The following is a 21,780-nucleotide window of genomic DNA, read 5'->3' on the forward strand; positions in this document are numbered from 1 at the left end:
TCAGCTAGACCATGTGCCATCGATCGGAACAGGTGATAAGCGGACGGCGCAGTATCTGGAGAATATGCCGGGTGGGGTAGGATTTCCCATTTCAGTGTTTCCAGGTAGGTATTAACGAGTTTGGCAACGTGAGGCCGAGCGTTGTCATGGTGTGGAATCACTTCCTCATGCCTCTCCGCGTATTGCAGCCGCTTCTCGCGCAGTGCTCGACCTCCAGTGATGGTTTCGCTTGGTTTTAAACGTTCATAACAAATAACACCAACTTGGTCCCACCAAATACATAGAATAATCTTCGCAGCGTGAATATTCGACCGAGACGAGGACTTGCATGATCGGGCAGTCCCCACTTTCTTTTCTTTGAATTGCTGTAATGAATTCATTTTTCATCACCCGTCATGATGCGATGAAGAAAACCATTCCTTTTTTGCCGCTGGAGCAGTTGTTCATAGGCGAAAAAGCGACGTTCAACATCCTTTGGTTTTAACTCATAAACAACCCAAGTCCCTTGTTTCTGAATCATTCCCAAAGCATGCAATCGTTTGGAAATGAATTGGCGGGTAACTCCTAATACTGAAGCAAGCTCTTCTTGCGTTTGACACGGATCCTCATTGAGCAATGCCTCCAATTCAGCGTCTTCGAAGGTTTTTGGCCTTCCTTCATGCGGCGCGCGGACGGCCGTCAACATTAAAATCACCGTCTTTGAAACGACGGAACCAATCTCGGCACGTTGTTTCACTTAAAGCAGCATCTCCATAAACTTTTTGTAGCTCTCGATGCGCTTCAGCCACCCCTTTTTTTCGAATGAAAGAGGAAAATCAACACTTCCTGCAAATGACGATTATTCGGCACAAAATCAAACATTTTCACAAAGCCAAAAGTATATGATACCAAAACAAAATCACTTTGTCGAAATTTGTCGAAGCAGTTTGTTTACCATATGTCTAAGCTTGGTTTATGATGTTTAGGTTATGTTAGAATCGACTAGCACACACTGCTGGCGGCATCTATTGACAAACAGCGGGAACTTAGTTGCGCACCTAATAATTCAATTGGAAAGCATTTGCTTTGTCTCAAAGTGGCGAAGAGTCTTACGAAACTGGAAAAAATATTCAATAAACTTTAGTCTATTTGTGGCGTGCGTCTTGGTGTTGTTCCACAAATGGAGGAACCTATGGTTTCAAGCCGACTCCGAACAACAGATATTTTTCATGAGAAGCTTTTTCACGGCAGAAATACACTCGGAGGTTTGCCATTGCCTGCCAAGAGGCGAGTGCTATCAGAAAAAACTTTGTCTACATTTTGGTATTTCACCGAGATTCGAACCTGCGTTCTTTCTGAATTTCAAATAGTAGTCACGCACCAACAAACATCTAATAGGACTATGAATAAGTTCGTGCGGTTTTTTTTCGAAATTTGAAACTTTATTGACGTAAAATGGTTACAAATTTAATATTCAAAATATTGTCCATCGCTTACTACTACTTTTTCCCATCTTTCTGGCAATTCACGGATTCCCTTTGTGAAAAATTCGGTCGGTTTTGCCGCAATCCACGAATCGATCCATTTTTTGACTTCATCGTAATTACGGAAGTGCTGGTCAGCCAGGCCATGTTGCATCGATCGGAAGAGATAGTAATCGGATGGCGCAAGGTCTGGACTATACGGCGGGTGGGGTAGGACATCCCATTTGAGCGTTTCTAAGTATGTTTTGACCACTTGTGCAACATGTGGCCGAGCATTGTCATGTTGCAAAATAACTTTGTCGTGTCTATCGGCGTATTGCGGCCGTTTTTCTCGCAGTGCTCGGCTCAAACGCATCAATTGTCGTCGGTAGACATCCCCCGTAATCGTTTCATTCGGTTTCAGTAGCTCATAATACACAACACCCAGCTGGTCCCACCAGATACACAGCATAACCTTCAGGCCATGAATATTCTGCGCCGACGTCGATGTTGAAGCATGGCCAGGGTATCCATACGTTGCCCGACGTTTTGGATTGTCGTAATGGACCCACTTTTCATCGCCAGTCACAATTCGATGCAAAAAACCCTTTCTTTTGTGCCGTTGAAGCAGTTGTTCGCATGCCATAAAACGGCGTTCAACGTCTCTTGGCTTCAATTCATACGGCACCCAATGGCCTACCTTTCGGATCATTCCCATGGCTTTTAAACGTTTGGAAATGGTTGATTGATCAACTCCCAAAGTTTTTGCAACCTCTTCTTGCGTTTGAGCCGGATCTTGATCGAGCAATTCCTCCAATTCGGTATCCATGAACTTTGGCGGCGCACCCTCGCGTTCTTCGTCTTCCAAGCCAAAATCACCACTTTTAAAGCGTGCAAACCACTTCTGGCACGTTCGCTCAGATAGAGCATGCTCACCATAAACTTCCACCAAGATACGATGACTTTCGGCTGCTTTTTTCTTCATATTAAAATAATGAAGAAGAATTCCCCGCAAAAACACATTATTTGGCACGAAATTCGACATTTTCAAGTGTGGTAAAAATATTGTTGTTTACGCTTCAAATAAAAAACTTATACTGGCGTTTGTGCCTTACGACAGTAGCTCTCCAATGAATGTTTGGAAATGTGGATCGATGGAATAATAATCAAGTTACGCCATCTGTTGTAAAACCGCACGAACTTATAAATAGACCTATTATTTATAACAACCGATTGGTGCGACCTATGGGCTGGAGGAATCATCGGCCCATATTTCTTCAAAGACGAGGCTAGCGCCAATGTAACAGTGAATGGCGAACTTTATCGCGCCATGTTAACGACTTTTTGATGCCAGAAATTGAACCCAGAGAACTCCACAACATTTGGTTTCAACAAGACGGCGCTACTTCCCATACAGCCCGTGGAATAATGGATTTAATGCGACATCGTTTCCGTGAGCAAATTATCTCTCGTCTCAGACTAATGGATTGGGCACCAAGATGGTGTAATATCACACCTTTGGACTTTCATTTGTGGGGGTATGTAAAGTCTAAATATTTTGTGGATGGTATTAGAAGCTTCCATTGAGGCATTGGAGGCTAGTATTACTAAAGTTATTCACAAGATACCGACCGAAGTCCTCCAGCGAGTCATTCAAAATTGGTGCTTACGGATGGTCGAATTACGGCGCTCTGGCGGTCAACATTTCAAAGAGATTAACTTTACAAAAAAAAAAACAAAAATATCAGGAATGGCTCTACACAAAAATAATAAATATTGCCCAATGAATTAGAAATTTCGTGTTTTTTTTCAATTTAAAATCCGATAGCACTAAAATGATCACCCTTTAGTATACAATTTTGTAAAATTTTAAGAAATTTTTTGCCCTTAATTAGAAAACACTTCTAAATAAAATTATGACTTTAGAAATAAATTATTGGAATTTTTTATTATTACTTTGCTGTAGTCATTAAATGCAATTTTTTCCAAGCAAATATGAGCGAAAACAAATACTTGACATGCGATTATATGGGTACTCCATCACGGCTAAGACACTCCCAACATGTCATCGGTATTCATTCATTCCTCTTCATCTGAGTTGTGTGTAGTAATAAACAAAATGTCTGTATGTGAATGCCAACTCCCCCACTAAACGTGGGATTGAAGAATGGAAATTTGTAAGAATAAGAATGAGAACTCTTGCAAGCTGAACATGCCGCTAGTGCGTATTGTGTGAGTATGTATGTATGTCGATAGGAACATTTATACATAATTAACCGGCTGACAGGCAAGCGGCGATCAGCGGAGAGGTGGCAGGCAGGCTGTAAAAGCGCAGGCGTATGGGACAAACCGCAACATGGCATGGCTAGAAATTGCGCTGTGCAAGTGGAGGAAAGAATCACACGAACAGAATCGTTGAATTCCAAGCGTAATTGTTCTCATTCAACAGACCGTGAAGAAGAAAATGAGACCCACGTCCGTTTTATGTAGCTTCTTATATGTAGACACTTACACACTTACCTAATTGAACCAACAAATCCGCATACAAATTTTCAGCAAATGCGCGGTGGTATTTAATATTTAATATGGCTGCTATAGCGCAAGCGGGCTTCTGGAAGAATGTGCCTACGACAAGATGACGTTCAGTAGAGGAATTTCTTGTAAATGCTAGCTGCTGTTTAATGGCAGTCATACGCCCAGCTTGAGAAGCTGAAGGAAGTCGACTGTCAAGTCCAATGGGTTGATAGATATTTATTTATCTATGGGAAATAATTAAACTCGAAATTAAAGTCGTAGAGCAACAACAAATGTTGCAAATTTATAAGTAACGTGAGTAGCGGCGGTGATGCATTTCACGAATGCATTGTTAACAGCTGCCAGGTTCAGAGGCCATGAGTCGTCGCTGGCGGCAGGAAGTGCTGTGGGTGCAGTAGGCTTGCGCTGTCGACAAGCAGACAAACAGACGCACAACACACACACACACACAATCAAGACATTCTGCGAACTACTCATTCCCACTACATATTGCAATTGTCTACTTTGCATTTGCAATTTGTTGCTGCAGCGCAACTTTGTTGTTATCTGCTCACTTAAGCGTATCTGTTGAGAAAGATCGTAGCAACGCTTGGTAGTGATGCGTGGTAGTTCCGGCGCATGAATGGGTGTGCGTGTGTATAATGAGTACTGATGAGCGCAATTGTAAAAGCTATGCGACGATGATATAGTTATTTCACGATGATATCAAACAACTTTCTTGCGCAGAATAAAAGAAGTTATAAATCAGCACTTCGTTCCACAAGTCTCGAAGCGCTTCTGGGGCTGTTACCGGAACGACCGGGATTTATATTCCGTTGAGGAGTGTTAGCTTAGCAGCTATAGTTGTATGGGGAGAGTCAAATCTCGAAGCAAGTGTTGGCTGGTTGGTTTAAGTGGTTCAACTCGCTACCAACAATTTATACGGGTTATTCCTACACGACTATAACCGGTCTGTGCGATTGCGAAGCCTTATAAGGTTGTTTATATTTGTACCAGCCAGCTCTTCGAGGCTCTCAAAACGCGGTTTATCAAGGGTTAACAACCTCGAGTTCCATAGGGTAGAACATTCACATAGGAAATGGAAGATAGTTTCCTTTTCTCCTGTTGATTACAGCTATGACAGTGTTAATTGTAAGGGATACCCATTTTGGCTGCTTGCTCACCTATAAGTCAGAAAACAATTATCACCGCCGTGAGTCTGCAAGCATCCCTTCGTTTCATATTTATCAATGTTGATGTTTATTTGTGGTTGTAGCTGGGCCATAACGTTCTGCTAATTTTTCATCTGATCTCTTCGTCTACTACTATCCGCGATTCGTAGATACTTTGAGACTGCATTCTTAATTGCACCCAGTGGTGTGAAAACCAATTCTGCAAGAATGTTATTCGTGGTAGACCTCCTTCTTGCCAGTTCATCTGCCTTTTTATTACCTTCAATGCTCCGATGACCCGGAACCCAGATTAAGGTAACTTTATGGTTTTCACTCAAGGTGGTAAGGCTATTCCTGCTTTGTTCCATCAGTTTAAAGTTGTTATAACTGATTGCAGTTTGGTTATGTAAAAGATAAGCCTGCGATTAGTAGTCTACAAGCTTCCCCTATTGCCAGTATTTCCGCCTGGAGAAGACTTCCAGTATCAGGAAGACGCACAGATTTTTCAATTCTAAATCCATGAGAATATATAATAGGACTATGAATAAGTTCGTGCGGTTTTTTTCGAAATTTGAAACTTTATTGACGTAAAATGGTTACAAATTTAATATTCAAAATATTGTCCATCGCTTACTACTACTTTTTTCCATCTTTCTGGCAATTCACGGATTCCCTTTGTGAAAAATTCGGTCGGTTTTGCCGCAATCCACGAATCGATCCATTTTTTGACTTCATCGTAATTACGGAAGTGCTGGTCAGCCAGGCCATGTTGCATCGATCGGAAGAGATAGTAATCGGATGGCGCAAGGTCTGGACTATACGGCGGGTGGGGTAGGACATCCCATTTGAGCGTTTCTAAGTATGTTTTGACCACTTGTGCAACATGTGGCCGAGCATTGTCATGTTGCAAAATAACTTTGTCGTGTCTATCGGCGTATTGCGGCCGTTTTTCTCGCAGTGCTCGGCTCAAACGCATCAATTGTCGTCGGTAGACATCCCCCGTAATCGTTTCATTCGGTTTCAGTAGCTCATAATACACAACACCCAGCTGGTCCCACCAGATACACAGCATAACCTTCAGGCCATGAATATTCTGCGCCGACGTCGATGTTGAAGCATGGCCAGGGTATCCATACGTTGCCCGACGTTTTGGATTGTCGTAATGGACCCACTTTTCATCGCCAGTCACAATTCGATGCAAAAAACCCTTTCTTTTGTGCCGTTGAAGCAGTTGTTCGCATGCCATAAAACGGCGTTCAACGTCTCTTGGCTTCAATTCATACGGCACCCAATGGCCTACCTTTCGGATCATTCCCATGGCTTTTAAACGTTTGGAAATGGTTGATTGATCAACTCCCAAAGTTTTTGCAACCTCTTCTTGCGTTTGAGCCGGATCTTGATCGAGCAATTCCTCCAATTCGGTATCCATGAACTTTGGCGGCGCACCCTCGCGTTCTTCGTCTTCCAAGCCAAAATCACCACTTTTAAAGCGTGCAAACCACTTCTGGCACGTTCGCTCAGATAGAGCATGCTCACCATAAACTTCCACCAAGATACGATGACTTTCGGCTGCTTTTTTCTTCATATTAAAATAATGAAGAAGAATTCCCCGCAAAAACACATTATTTGGCACGAAATTCGACATTTTCAAGTGTGGTAAAAATATTGTTGTTTACGCTTCAAATAAAAAACTTATACTGACGTTTGTGCCTTACGACAGTAGCTCTCCAATGAATGTTTGGAAATGTGGATCGATGGAATAATAATCAAGTTACGCCATCTGTTGTAAAACCGCACGAACTTATTCATAGTCCTATTACCAGCTCCAACACCACGATCCATTTTTGAACCATCTATGTAGAGTATACATAGTGTCGAAGTTGTTTTGGAAACTCGAATAGGCCAGGCCATACGTTTTTTCCCTCCACCGAGCCGCTTCATTTAACCTAAATGCACCCATGGTCGCCATCTTCTTGATATGGAGATCTTCTAGAATAACGTGTGTCAGTACATTAAGAGGCTCTGGAACATGATCTGATAATTTAATATTGTAATACCTTTACACCTACGGCTTTTCACCAAACTACCAATCCGTATGAAAAAATTGGTCTATAACCGCCTTATACAACCATAAAGTGTACTTGAGTTGAAGGCGCCTTCTCTTTCAAAGCAAACATTTACAGGTATACAGAGCTATTTCCGGTTTCCTCAGCCGTTCTTCAATGTTCAATTTCCAATTAATTTGGGAGTCGAAAGTTACCCCTAAGTACATTGCGCTGGGTGAATTTGAAAGGAAACTTCAGTAATTCAAAACTCGAACCCCACCCAAGCCACATGCGTCTTTATATTTCCTTAGTTTGATGTCCAAAAGTTTAACTAAATATTTTCATACTAAAATCTCACCTGCACTGTCATCACATAGCGGCACCAGAGACCTTTTAAGGCTTACACTTTTTCTTAGTTATATGTAGTTGGCAGGACACATGAATTTCTTGAAAGCTTTAGACCGAACTTCACCTCAAATAAGTTCCTGTGTTAAGGTATGGCTACTTAACGTAATAGTAAATAGTAAGATGTACAAGGTGGCGCAAAATTAATCACCCTATCGGAAGACTTACAGACTAGTAATGGAGTGCATACAGGTCAAAATAAATATTTCCATCACTGAAAATATTTTTTTTATTTATTAAAAAATTTACGTAAAATGAAATAGGATGATTAATATTGTGCCATCTAATATTATCATACATGAAAAAATTTCACTTTATTAGGCATTCGTTTTCGGAATTACTTTTTGCATAGAATTAAGTTTTTGTGTTTTTGAGTCGTGAGAACGAATATTCTCTGTAAAAAATGTATGGGTTATTCAACCATGTTTTTACAAAATTGTGTGTATACGAGTATATGTATGTATACACATTTTTCTAAATGCGTTCCTTTTATTTTTGTTGTGTTTTTTTTTTCTCTTTATAAAAATGTTTAGTGGTATAGTAAAAGATGTCTCACATTTTTTCGATTTTTGTATTCTATATTAAATTCCAAATGTTATAAAAACTACCGTAAAAGTCAGTAAGTACGCACATAAGCCCCGTAAATCATAGGCAAATATTTTAATTTGTCGTTTTCGGCGTTCACAAATATCTCTTAAAGATAACATTTATTTGAACCCGCATTATTTACACAACTTTTCTTTACCTTAAGCCGCAGCCTTACGCCGCTTTGAACTTGCCATCCTCGGCGCATCCAGCGCCCAACGCACTATACTACGCCACCATTGCTGGCTGTGATTGGTGTAAACACCACCACCACCGCCACCTACACCAACACTAAAACCACCGCCACCGCCACTAGCGCTAGCGAGAGACAAACAAGCATCCAGAAACATCTTCTTTGCGGGCAGTCGGCAGCCAGCAGCCAGCAAACAACAACCAGCAGGTGAAAGATAATCCGCACAATTGTTTCGTAGCTTTGTGTGTTGCCGCAAGCAGCGACACTCATTCGCACATTTGTGTCTTGGCATTTGTACACTTTTAATGAGCCGGTGTTGCATTACCTAATGCATGTTTTGCCTTCCCCCTTTCGCCGTCCCGCACCGCGTCTTCTGTGCCAGTAATCTTTATGGTCATTTAGCCATGCTCATGTACAAACCTTTTTTTTACCTCTCTGTGCTTTTGTTTTTTCGCCACATTTAAATTTTATGGCATAACATGTCGGCCAATGTAACTGTCTCCAAGACAAAGAAGTTCATTTATTGCCAGTGTCTTTTGAGTTGGGAGTTTTTTATGTTGCAACTCAAAGTAACTATGAAATAATTTGTTTGCTTCGCCTTGTGACATGTCACCAATGGCAGTGGTGAAGCGTAAATGTGCACACAAACATAAAGATGGATTTGGCCATTAAACTGTGTGCATTTATGAAGCCTCATAATCATAAAAATATAAAAATTGCGCAATTTTATTTCGGTTAATTGCTCATTTGCACTTTATACTGGTGTTTGGTTGAAGCTATGAAGACGCCCTCTGTTCCACAAAAGACCAAAATATTTTATATTGTAATTGAAAAGAGCTAAGGCGTCTCTTTTGGAAGATTTCACAGGTCTATATACTGGTCCAGTATTAGCGTACTGTGAAAATGTATGACTTTTGGATGTAGTTCCTGTATTATATTTGTTAGTGTGTCTAATCTTGCGGTCGAAAAATGATTCTCCAACAAAGAGCGCCATTTAACTTTTGTGTTATATTTGGCAAATATTTTACCGAAACGCGGAAAATATTTCAAAAATTATTTGGTCTCGTATGAAAATAATATATATCCGGTACAAAAATTTCTGTACAGCGACTTAAAATTTGTAGATATTCTCCAGAGTGGAAAAGCAAAGTAAAAGTCAAGAAACACAATTTTATTAAAAATAGCAAGAAATCCTTTTTGAAAATAAAGGGTTTTCCAATAAGAGGTGTTATTCCCGTAAAAGATCAATGGTTTCTTTGCTTGTGTGGCACGTAGCGCCGTCTTGTTGAAAATAAATGTTGTCCAGATAAATACCATCCAATTCCGGCCATAAAAAATCGTTAATCATCTCTCGATATCGCAATCCATTCACCGTAACTGTTGCTCCAACTTAATTTTCGAAAAAGTAAGGTCCACCTACTCCGCCGGACCAAAAACCGCACCAAACAGTCACACGTTGAGGATAGAGAAGCTTTTCAATAAGAACTCTTGGATTTTCTGAGCTCCAGATCCGAAAATTTTGCTTGTTGACGAAGCCACCGAGGTGGGAATGAGTCTCACCGCTCAAGATGATTTTTCGATGGAATTCTGGATCATTTTCATGCATTTCAACGACCCAACGGCCGGCTTAAGTTCTTGTGTTAACTGGACTTTATAAGCCTTAAGACCCAAATCTTTATGCAAAATACGGAGTAATGACGTTTGTGGAATGCCTAATTCCAAAGAACGACGAGGAATGGGCAAACCTGGGTTTTCTTGAACACTTTCGGCTACAACAGCAATACATATTTTCGGCTGTTCTTGAGCGACGTGATCGGGTTTTATTCTTCACATCACTAACTTGTCCCAACAGCTCGAATTTTTTCACCACTTTCTGTATTGTGGTCCGACAAGGTGCTTCACGATGTCTCAAAAATATTTGAGTTTTACGAACCGTCTCTGCCAAATTTTCACCATTTTTATAGTGAATTTTAATAATTTCAATGCGTTGTTTAAGCGTTTGTCGTTCCATTTTTATTAGTGGCGTAATTTCTACTTGTCAAATATCAAAAAATGGTAGCTTCAAAAGTGACATCTACCGGAAAACCCCTTTATTTGATATGAAATTGAGGATTCATCACGCAATGATGTGCGTATCGTATTTTGAACGCGTATTTAGGTCTTCCTAAGCTCAATTTAAGATTTATGGGCGATCACACGGCAAGTGATCAAAGTATTTCAGAGGCCATCAATTTTGCTTGGAAATGAGTGCATTTCAGATTTATTCAATGTTGAAGATTTCGGTATAGAGTTTTTAAAGTGAAATGCTTTCGTTTAGTTTTCATATAATGAAAACATTTTTTTACTTTTTTAGGGTAAAAAATACTTTTTAAAAATATTTTTACTGAAATTTGAGGTATATATATTGTCAAAAAAGTACCGAGAATTGTTCATTAAAACGCGAAATAATTGTTTAATCATCAAATATGGCCTTCAAAATAGGCTCCATTCGAAGCAATACACCTCTGTCAACGATTAGTCCAGTCATCAAAGCACCTTTTAAACGCGTTTAAAAAGATCTTCCTCAGCTCCTTCAGCGAATCCTCCTTAATGACCTCTATCGACTCAAAGCGGCGTCCATGCAATTTAAATTTTAGGAAAAGGTAAAAGCTACAGGGGGCCAAATCCGGTGAACACGGTGGTTGTTCGATGATATTTCTTGAGTTTTTGGTCAAACAAGTGTCCACAATATGAGCCTTGTGAGACAGTGCATCATCATGGTGCAAGATCCATGAGTTTTCTTTCGACAAATTGTGCCGTTTCCACCACACATTCTCTCTCAAACGTCGCATAACTTAGACTTAAACGTCATTAACTAACATAGAACCATTTAGAATGAATTCCGAGGGCACAACGCCATAATAATCAAAGAAAACGAGTAGCATGACTTTCACTTTTGACCGACTTTGACGTGGTTTTTTGGGTTTCAGCTCATGTGGATAGCAACATTCAGCCGCCTGCTGACTGGTTGACTGGTTTGCATGTCAAACTCACATACCCACATCTCACCACCTGTTATGACGCGCTGGATAAACGTTGGGTCCGAATTCACTTGCTCAAGCATGTCTCCAGTCACCTTCTTCCAATGAATTTTTTGAAAGAAATTCAACTCTCTTGGGGTCGAGCAGCCACGCGTCGCATGCCCAATTGATGGTGTCAAATGTTGCGAATTGATTCGGGAGACACGCTAAGGTCACAAGCTATCCCCCTCAAACTTAAATGATAGTTTTCCAGCCCCATTTCCTTGACTTTGTCGACGTTTTCATCCGTGGAAGAGGTTGATGGGCGACCAGATCGGGGCAAATCTTCCACGACTTCTCGGCAATCTGCAAAAGCCTTTTACACTCGTAGACCTGTGTTTTTGATAAAGCACACTCGTTATAAGCTTTCTGCAACATTTTCAACGATTCGGCACACGAAATCCCGTTCATATCACAAAATTAAGACAAATTCTTTGTTCAATATTTTTATCCATAGTGAAAATCGCAGAGAACACCTGTGGTTGATTGATATATGTAATTAAATGCCAAAAATAAGCTAATATACACATTACGCTCAAACTCTGCGGCACTATAGAGGACAGTTGTACCAACAAGAGCTAATAGGCTTTGTTTGCTGTAAGAAGACGCTCTTGTATGCCTTCCATTTTGCTCTTGTCGCTTGTCACTAGGTGTTTAGGCCTAAGTGTTTAAATGTAAATATATAGTCAAAACTGTATGGATATAAAATTCTGATTTGAAAAGTTTGAAATTATAATTAAAATAGCTGGATTTTTTATAAAGATTTTTTTATATTTTCTTAAAAATAATTATTAAAATTTTAATTAAATGATGAGTTTTCTAAAATGTTCGGGTTTTTTATGATTAGAGTGTGCAATGATGATTAGAGGTTGCCATGGTGATAAACGATTAGCTCAACTTTAATACTGAAAATATTTTATTTACTCAATATCGTATACCTTTCGTTTATATTATAATATATAAGGGGTTACGGGTAGTCAGAGGTCCGAAAAAATGATGATTTTCAATATATATTTTTTTTTTTTGCTAGTGAATTGCTTTATTTTACAAAAATAAAAATATAGCATTATTACATCATGTTTCGACTTGGCTTAAATAAAATTAAAAAAAAAAAATTGATAATTGTAAAAGTTATCGCTGTTTGTGTGGAGCCCGTTTCTCGAGAAGTCCCTTGCGGTGATCATCACAAGGGCTTGGAGATTCAACTAAAATCAATCGGACAAGAGAAATTAGTTTTACTAATAGACAATCTTGTCCCTCATCGAAGCTTCCAAATTATTTCAAAATTAACAATTTGGCGGCCTAGGAAATATTTTTCAGATTTTCAAGAAAAAAACCGACAATTATGTAAAAAATCGAAATTTTGAAAAAAAAAAAGTATTTCGATCAGGCACGAAATTTTTGTTTTTCAAAAGCAGTATACATTTTATTGAAATCTACCAAGCGGTTCATAAGTTACAGTGATAACCAATTCAATAAACATAGTTTTGAGAAAAACACATTTAAAGTTTTGCTATCGGCTCCGTAGCGCCCGAGCGGCCTTTGTTAATTGTTGAATAACTTGAAAAGTATTTGTCTGCTTCACTTGAAATTTTCACACAATATTTTTAAGATATTATACTTTAAGAAAATGCAAACACATAATTTTTTTTTTGAAAATTCGGACTATCCCTAACCCCATAATAATTGCTGTTATTAAAACCATTGATGTACGAATATGAGAAGTGTTGTGGGTCATCGAAGTGGCATATTCTCCTCGGAAAATGGTAGCATCACTTCTTGAAGTATGTAGTATGTCCATCAAATTTATCCATTATATTGGCTATGAGGCTATGAATACATAAGTCCTACTCCATACCTACAGAATCAGTCCCGTACTTGGCTGTTCTTTCTTTTTATTGTGAAACGTGATGAGAACTCTTCTTCTTCGCTGTAAGCCCTAGTAAGTACCTTCTGTTCTGGTACACACCATGACTTGTGCTCTTGAGCAAAAATTTCCTCCCCTTAAATTTATTAGCTTCAACAGAGGATCTTCTCAGCCTGGTAAGTTCATGCAGTACTTCACAATTGGCGTCGTACAGTTCCCGCTGATACTACGTAGTTGATTTCATTTGATGATTTTAAAGCAAGCCTCTTGGCAAGAGTCACAATTAACCGTTTGCCGTGCTTGAACGAGCCCGGCTCGTGAATAGATCGTCGGGCGAAACATAAATATAACGAGCAGAGGTCGTGTACAGATAGTCGGATCAAACATAAACAATAAACATCATGAGCCTGGGTCGTAATTGAATGTTAGCTTCTATCTGTACGCCACCAGAGTTAGTCACGAGTCTCATAATTGCTGTTACATCATCTCGCTCATCAGTCTGATCTGTTTACCACGCGTTGACGCGTAACACTTGGGCCCGAGTTTCGTCGAGCTAAGTGGCGCGGCAAGGGGTTTTGTGTGGAAGTCGTTTTGTGTTTGCCACCATGTCGTTCTGTGGAGTTTTTGGCCTTTAGGTTATTTAATATACAAGAAAATTTTGGACCGTCCAATTGATACAGCCATAAATTAGTACGACTTTTTTGTTTTCGAAGATTGACAACAAACCTGAGCTTCCCGACTATGCAGTGCTGCGCTCGACCATTCTTTGAGAGGAATTCATATTAATTATTAGTTATTAATTGAGCTCTGAAATTTGCTTGTTCAAATGCAAGAGTTATCTGCTTAGTACCTATTTTAGTGGGTACTCAAAATTACATTTTCTGAAAATAATTGAATTTCTGCAGCCAATAACGCAACTTTGTAGAAAAGCGAAATTTCAATAATAACTACAATAGCTTTATTTATTTTTATTTTTCCGAGCGGCACAAGAAAATCAATAGATAAAAGTAGCGTATCTATTTTGATGGCCATATGTGTATATCAAAGAGGTATGCAATGATATTGGGTTAGCTTTTCTAATTTAAAAACGGCTTTGTTTCACTAATATCCACTTATCAACTAATGACTAAGCTTGCAATGCGAACTTCCAGAGGTAACATTTTTGAAAAGTATTTACTGCCGTCTGTGCGCTCCATTTGTACACTCACCAATTTTTTAAGCAGCGTTCGCTTCTTTGTTAATGACTGAAAACTGAAAACTGCAAGAAACTGCAGAAGCAAATTTGTATTTCTTCTTTCGATATTCGGCTGTTTGGTGCTTTAGCCAACCAAATACAGCGCAACGGATCTTTTCGCTAGGAAGTAAACGAGTAGTGGAAGATATGCAAATGGATATGCCGGGCACTGCTTTGTATTGAAGTGAATGAAAAATTTGAATTCATATTTCTAAACCCAAAAAAATGAGCTACACACATACATATATACAAATGTAACACCTTATATGTATTCCCCTTAGTCACTCAACCCTAGACATGCCTCATTTAATGCCACATCTTTAACAGTCCATTACGCACACTCCAAGTTGCAATTAACACTCAGCGCTAATAATACCGAAGATCCAAAGATACATTTACAATTTCACTTTTTAAGATGCACATATTTCCGTATACTTACAATTTGTTTTTTATGCAAATTACTAGTTACGTTTTGAATCAAGCAATAGAATCGACCGCACAATGGGAATTCATATTAAGTATCAGCCGAAAAGCACCCCACTGTGCCTAGCGTGCAAATGCAATGTGAGCGTGCTTGTAGCCGTGCTTGTGGTTGTGCTGCGACTGAAATGCAATGTATGTATGTATGCATGTATTTTGATCGGATTCCATGCGCTGGTAATCGAAGCACGTCTTTACGAGCATGTAGTAAGGCGCTTGCAACTCGGCGAGGGTAGCAATGCATACATATTGGCAAGGGGCATAGCTGCAGTTACGGTGCAAACATTCTATTTGTAGCTGATAAACTGATATGTGATGAAAGTTGTTAAACTGGATTGAGAGTGACTAGTTGTGTACTAGATATGAAGTAGTTTCAAAATAACCAGTTCGAGGTGCATATAAAATAAGTATTCTTCTATTAAAAAGTAGGAAGCCTCAAACGTTAAGACTGCACGCATGAGATTAAACGTCTGCGGAGAAACTAGTTTGGGCGTGACTAGTTTTGTACTAGTTACAAAATGACCGTATACAAAATAAATATTTCTCTATTGCGAAATAGAAAGCCTAAAACGTTAAGACTGCTCGCAATGCGTATTAGACCAGCATAAATGCTGATGGAGTTAATCTTCAGCGATTAAACTAGTTTGAGAGTGACTAGTTTTGTACCAGTTGCGAAATGACCAATTGGAGATGTATGCAAAATAAATATTCTTCTATTAAAAACAGGCCTCAAAGATTGCGAGGGAATGAGGATTAGATCAATTTAAATGCTGAAGGAGTTAATCCTGAAAAATTACCTTATCATTACTTCAATGATTTTTCATGAAATCGCTCGAGACTAAACTATAAGATAAGGGATTAAATTGCAATTTATTGAATTTTAAATGTTTACAAATAAAATCTTATTAAGTCGAAGAGAAATTTGAGGACAAGAAAAGGCTTTGTGTAACGCATAATGAAATATATTTGAGACTTTCATTTATCAATTTTCAATTCATCCAAAACTGGTGTTTTTGGACACAATTTGAACCACAATTGAAATTTAGTTCTTTCTTTCTATATTGGTATAGATTAAGTTCTTCCTTTATTTATAATTTTTTATTTACTTTTTCAACTAATCCAATTGAACTAGAAATTTTTGATTTTTCTTTTCCAACTCATCCAAAACTGGTGATTTTCGATACAATTTGCCCCAGAATTTTTTGTTTCTATTGAGATTTTGTTCTTTCTGTCTAGTTCAGATTTAGTTCTTTGTTTTAGTTTTTCTTTCTTTATAAATTTTTATTTACTTTTTCAACCAATCCAATTTAACTAGAAATTTTTGGATCTATCATTTATCAAATTTTATTTACTCTTCCAACTCATCCAAAAGTGGTGATTTTTCAACACAAATTGAACTAAAGTTTCTTGGATCTATCATTTATCAATTTTTATTTTCTTTTCCAACTCATCCAAAACTGGTGATTTTCGGCACAATTTGAACCAGATTTTTTCGGGTCTATTGAGATTTAGTTCTTTCTTTCTAGTTCAGATTTAGTTTTTTGATTTATTTCTTTCTTTCTTTATAAATTTTTAATTATTTTTTCAACTCATCCAAAACAGGTATTTTTTGACACAAATTAAATCAGAATTTTTGGGTTTTTCGTTTATCAATTTTCATTTACTCTTCAAACTCATCCACATGTTGAACTAGTATTTTTTGGATCTATTGTTCATAAATTTTTATTTACTTTTTCAACTCATCCAAAACTGGTAATATTTTACACACAATTTAACTAAATTTTTTTGGGTCTATTAGGGCCCAAATAGTTAACTAAGAAAGTGCTTATGCAGAGTATAAGTTGTGCATTTACTCATATAAATACACTTCTAATCACTTGTGGACTAGTTCATGACTTAGCAGGTTTTTCTGCTTTTCACTGCAGGGTGCATATAGACGTGGTGTCGGAATGAAATTTGTAGAAAAAGGGAAACAAATATAAATGAAATCCTATTGCGGTTGCATGCGTACATATATATATGCATGGGCAATAACATTTTTTGATTTTTTTTTTGCTTTTTTTTTAAATTTTTATTTAGGGTAATAAGCACCTTTTTATGTTTATTAAAAAATTGTAATAAATGTATTTGATTTAATTATGGGGTTTCCTATGGTGCATCTTGCTCTCCAGTGGTTTGCACGTTCGTTAATTTTTTTATCACTTTTTTTGCTTTGTACTTCTATATCTGTATATCTGCATATGTAAATTTTACTAACCATTTTTTCCGTTTTCTTTTTTTATAATTTTCAGTTATGTTTAAAACCATTGCCACTTCCGAACATTGACGACTGTACTCGAAAATCACGATGAATACTGGCAGTGTTATTAGTGAACCGATTTCGGCGCATCATCGCGCATTTGCCAAACAAAAGTCGGCATCAATGGTGAGTAAATCAAATGAAAAAAACTTAAGAAAATTCTAATTAAACTGCATTACTTATCTTATATATTTATATTGTAAAGTATGTAATGTACTTAACCCTTTTGCATCACCGCTCGAAATGCGCGATGTGCTCAAAAATCCGATGCGCTCAACTGATCGCCTGTCCATAATACTTTGCATCGACAAGACTTTTACTGTTTATTCTAATGAAAAACAAAATATTACAGATTTACCAAAATTATTATTTTTCCTCGAACTTTAAGAAAAAAATAATTTGATTCCAAAATAATAAAATTTTCAAACGATATAAGTTTTAGACGCTTTGCTGTGTACTATGAGTAGGAAATTATATATCTCATTTCTATGTTGTGACCTAAGGAAACATGCCTATGGGAGATCTCCTTTATCCCTTGCTGATTAAGCGAGGTGTTCTTATTTTCACCGCGCCTGTAAGTATGCATCGAATTGCACTTTTCTTACATTCCCTTTCATTTCATTCGTGTAGAACAAAACTAAACCTCTCAAATGGCTCATGAACTTACACTATACGGCAAAATCAACTTTCTTTCTGAGTACTGAACCAAACGGCCTCGGTAGTCTAGCGTAAGTGTACTAGCATGCCATCCCAGAGTTTGAGGGCTCGAATCCATCGTAAAGCATGGCTTCGCAATTTTCCAAATTTACCTACTTCCCCTGTTTCTAAAACAGAAACAAAAAAAATCTCATCCCTCTACCCCTAAAACAAGCAAAAACAAAACGCACAGCAGCAGCAGTGGCCCCAGCAAGAAGAAGCGGGCATACGCGGTAATAGCGCAGGCACACGAAATTTAGCGAAGTCCACAACCATCTGTGCGATACTTCTGGCATAAAAATGTGAAACACAGATGGCGCTCTAAGCAGTAAAGAAGGCGTTGTTCCTAAGCAACGACAGGTGGGCATTCATTCCCACTATTTGGGACTGGTAGCGGCAGGCTAATCACCTACCATGCCAGAAATCAACGCAAAACTGAGTCTTGTCGAGACCTTATGCTCCCGAAAGAAGTGAAAAAAACTGAACAAACCCAATTTTTTTTAAGAGATTGAGTAATAAGGAAAAAGTAATTTCTCAAATTTTCGAAGTTAGCTACCAAAATCGAGCTATAGGGCTCGAAGTTCGAAACAGAGGCTTTAGTAAAAAATTATTTAGAAATAATAGGTATGTGTAAATGACTAAAAAAGGAAAAATATGATCATTATCTGCTTGTTTCACCTATTTGAATAGATCTTCGAAAAATTAAAATCCTTATATTATATTTAAAAAAAATTTCATCAATTTAAAAAAAAAATGTGCTGTTGTAAAGGGTGATTAAAATTAGATACTCCATAATAGTGGAGTTTTTTTCAGAGAAAACCCTGAGCCGCAAGGCTCATTAAATTTTGAGACACCAAGCGATTTGGTGGCTCCTAAAACACTCAAGCTAAAAAGCCCATTGCCTTCAAAGCTCTGAAAAGTAAAAGGGCAGATAGTCAAGGTGGAAAGGAGAAAAGTGACAGAAAGAAAAAGATAAATAAAATAGAGACAAGGACACAGACGATTTCCTTTCAAGTCAGAAGAAAGCTCGACAGTTTTCTGTTCGACCTTGTCATAAAACACTTTGCAGTTCTGCAGCGCTCTACACTGGACCGTCGTTCTTTATGTAAATTGTTTATTATGTATTGTTTATTATATTAATGTTTTCTGTAGAATTGATTTCAATTGCCGCCTCTGGTCACTGTGGGTGAACCGCTGATCCACGGTTGGCTAATTCATCGGCAATTTCGGCACCAGAGTGTCCCAGAACCCATATAAGTACAAGCCTGTTTTGTCTTCCGACAGAATTAAGCTTCTTCTTACATTCTTGAACAATCTTTAAGGTTTGCTTCGCGTTCTTCAGGGCCTTTAGAGCAGCCTGACTTTCACAGCCAATCTGTTTCCCGAACCATCTCCTCTTGATTATCCATTCGGCTACTTTCAGGATGGCAAAAACTTCTGTTTGGAAAACAGTTGACATTCCCCCCATAGCATAGTGATACTTATTACTATCGTTTAAGTACCATCCGGCTCTAGACCCTATTTCATTCTTGGAACCATCGGTAAAGAAAATATCCGTCAAACCTACTGAATGCATTCTGGATTGCTCCATTGCTGGAATCTGACAACAAATTTCCTTCAAAATGAAACTGTGGGTATCAGGTCGTCCTTAGGTGCCAAAAACAATGGATACTGCTCAGATAGCAACTTAAAGACTTCTCTGTGTCCCGAAGTTCCGTCTTCGTGCCAGAAATCATATTTATGGAATCTACACCTTGATTTTATTGCTTCGTGTTCTATCTTAAGATCGATCCAAGGGGAACAAATCAAGCATAGCATTTAAGGCATCACCAGAGGTTGTACTCATGGCACCCGTAATGCATATACATGCACTTCTTTGCAGTCGGTATAGTTCCCGGATTGTGGACTTAAGGGGGGAAACCAGTTTAGACTGATCAAAAAATCGAAATTTTTTTATTGTATAAATTGTTAGTATAACTACTCACGAATATGTCGTAAAAATTTTAAAGGGAATTTCGCATTATTCCCGATTCTATGAGCACTTAAGTGACCGCCCGCCGGTTCGGCACCGTAGCGCGCGGTAGTTAACCATGCTCCGTCGCCATCAGACCACAGAGGCGTAAATGATGGTTGTTCTGATAAATGCTGTGTGTATCCATAGGACCACAGCAGGTTACAGACCCCAGGTTTTACCAGAGGATCCGCGGCATTCCTGAAAAATTCTTAATGTGCGATTCACCTTCACTGAAACGTGTGTCTCCCAAGTCAGCTTCTTATCCAAGAGTAATCCTAGATATTTAATCACCCGAGATCATTGGGTGCCCGAAATTGTCCATTTTGTGTTTTTCTTCGTCAGTTATTGGGATGTTTCCTTTTTCTTTACTATAAACAATCGCTTTTAGTGGAGAAACTGCGCTAGTTTCAAGACTGTCATTTTTAAAGTTATAATTGCTGGCTCATTCTCAAAATATGTAGAAAAAACACCGCCACTTTTGAATTATTTGGTATGAAAATCGCATTAGAAAATTAGTTCTGCAGCTGGAATGCAATAATTTAAACCAACAATTCCACTTCTGGTAATGGGGCAAAGGCAAGAAGCAAATTACAAATCGATTGTAATCTAATTTTTATACTCCTGATCTACTTACATATATGTGCATATATCTTCATCACCAAATGTCCATTTGTATTTCCGCTCAACAAAAAGTGGCAGTGCAAAGCCCTTTGATGTCGCACAAGTAACAGCTGTTTGCCTTCCGCCTCGCTTTGAGCCAACTTCCCAGCGCTTAATTAGTCTTAAATTTGTTTACTCTGCCTCGAATGAGATGCGGTCAGTGAACCTTTAATACATACATAAGCAGCGCATATCGATAAAAATATATAAATTACCTATAACTGAAGCATTGCTGCTGCTCATTAATTTTTTGTTTACACAACTGCATGAAGGTAAAGAAAGTTTTTTGATACTTTAAGTTTTATATTGATTTCGCTTTCGATTCGGAATTTCATGTTCGAGTCACACAAAAACAAATACTTTCATTTATTCACGTTTTCTTGCATGCAACAGCAGCCACATGCAACAATTTGCTGCTCGAGCGATGAAATGAATAAATGTAATAAAATACTTAATAGCTAATAAATGGCTGGAATGTTTGTGTGAATTAGTGGCCAACTCATTGAATAGATGGCTGAATGCAAAGCAAAATTATATTGTGTAAAAATATAATGCAGAGGTGTTTGTGTGTGTGCGTGGGAGGCAGGGAAATTTGATGGGTATTGCAGCTAAATAATTTTGATGCGCAAAATAATGTAATTTGGTTTTCGTTTTATCTTCTTTCTCTGTGACAAAAACCAAAAAGAAACATTAAAATTGAAAACATACAAACTGAAAAAATGTTATTTTCCTTATTGTCAAAGTTGATAGAAAAAAAATATATGAAGTGCTTTTCATAATTGAAGCACAGACGCTTATTACCAATTTGTTTGTTTCTCATTTAAGGGGGCAGATACCTGTAAACGGACATATTTTCCCTGATTTTCATTAAAATTATTTAAAATGAAGAAGTCAAAATATTTTTTTCAAAATTGGCATACAGTTTATTTATACATTAAAATAATATAAAATTTGTTTTGTCATTTAAAATGACGGATGTATACTCAATTCTTCCAGGAAGGTCGCAGCGGGGCTTCTCAATCGGCGGGCATTGTGGCATCGTCAGTGACCTGAATACAAAAAACAAAACATTTGTTTGTTAATTAATGTCATAATTTCTATATGAATTAAACAAA

General features: G+C 38.0%; 1 protein-coding gene across 1 annotated transcript in view; it reads left to right on the forward strand.

Annotated features, from left to right (window-relative positions):
- LOC128866622 (uncharacterized) overlaps window positions 1-21,780 on the forward strand; it is a 146,121-nt gene that overhangs the window by 43,311 nt on the left and 81,030 nt on the right. The window contains exon 2 of the mRNA XM_054107495.1: window positions 17,288-17,421. Coding sequence (XP_053963470.1) covers window positions 17,344-17,421 — 78 coding nt within the window. The 5' untranslated portion in view covers window positions 17,288-17,343. The remainder of the gene's footprint in view (window positions 1-17,287; window positions 17,422-21,780) is intronic.

Source organism: Anastrepha ludens, chromosome 6 (assembly GCF_028408465.1).
Source record: "Anastrepha ludens isolate Willacy chromosome 6, idAnaLude1.1, whole genome shotgun sequence".
NCBI lineage: Eukaryota > Metazoa > Arthropoda > Insecta > Diptera > Tephritidae > Anastrepha > Anastrepha ludens.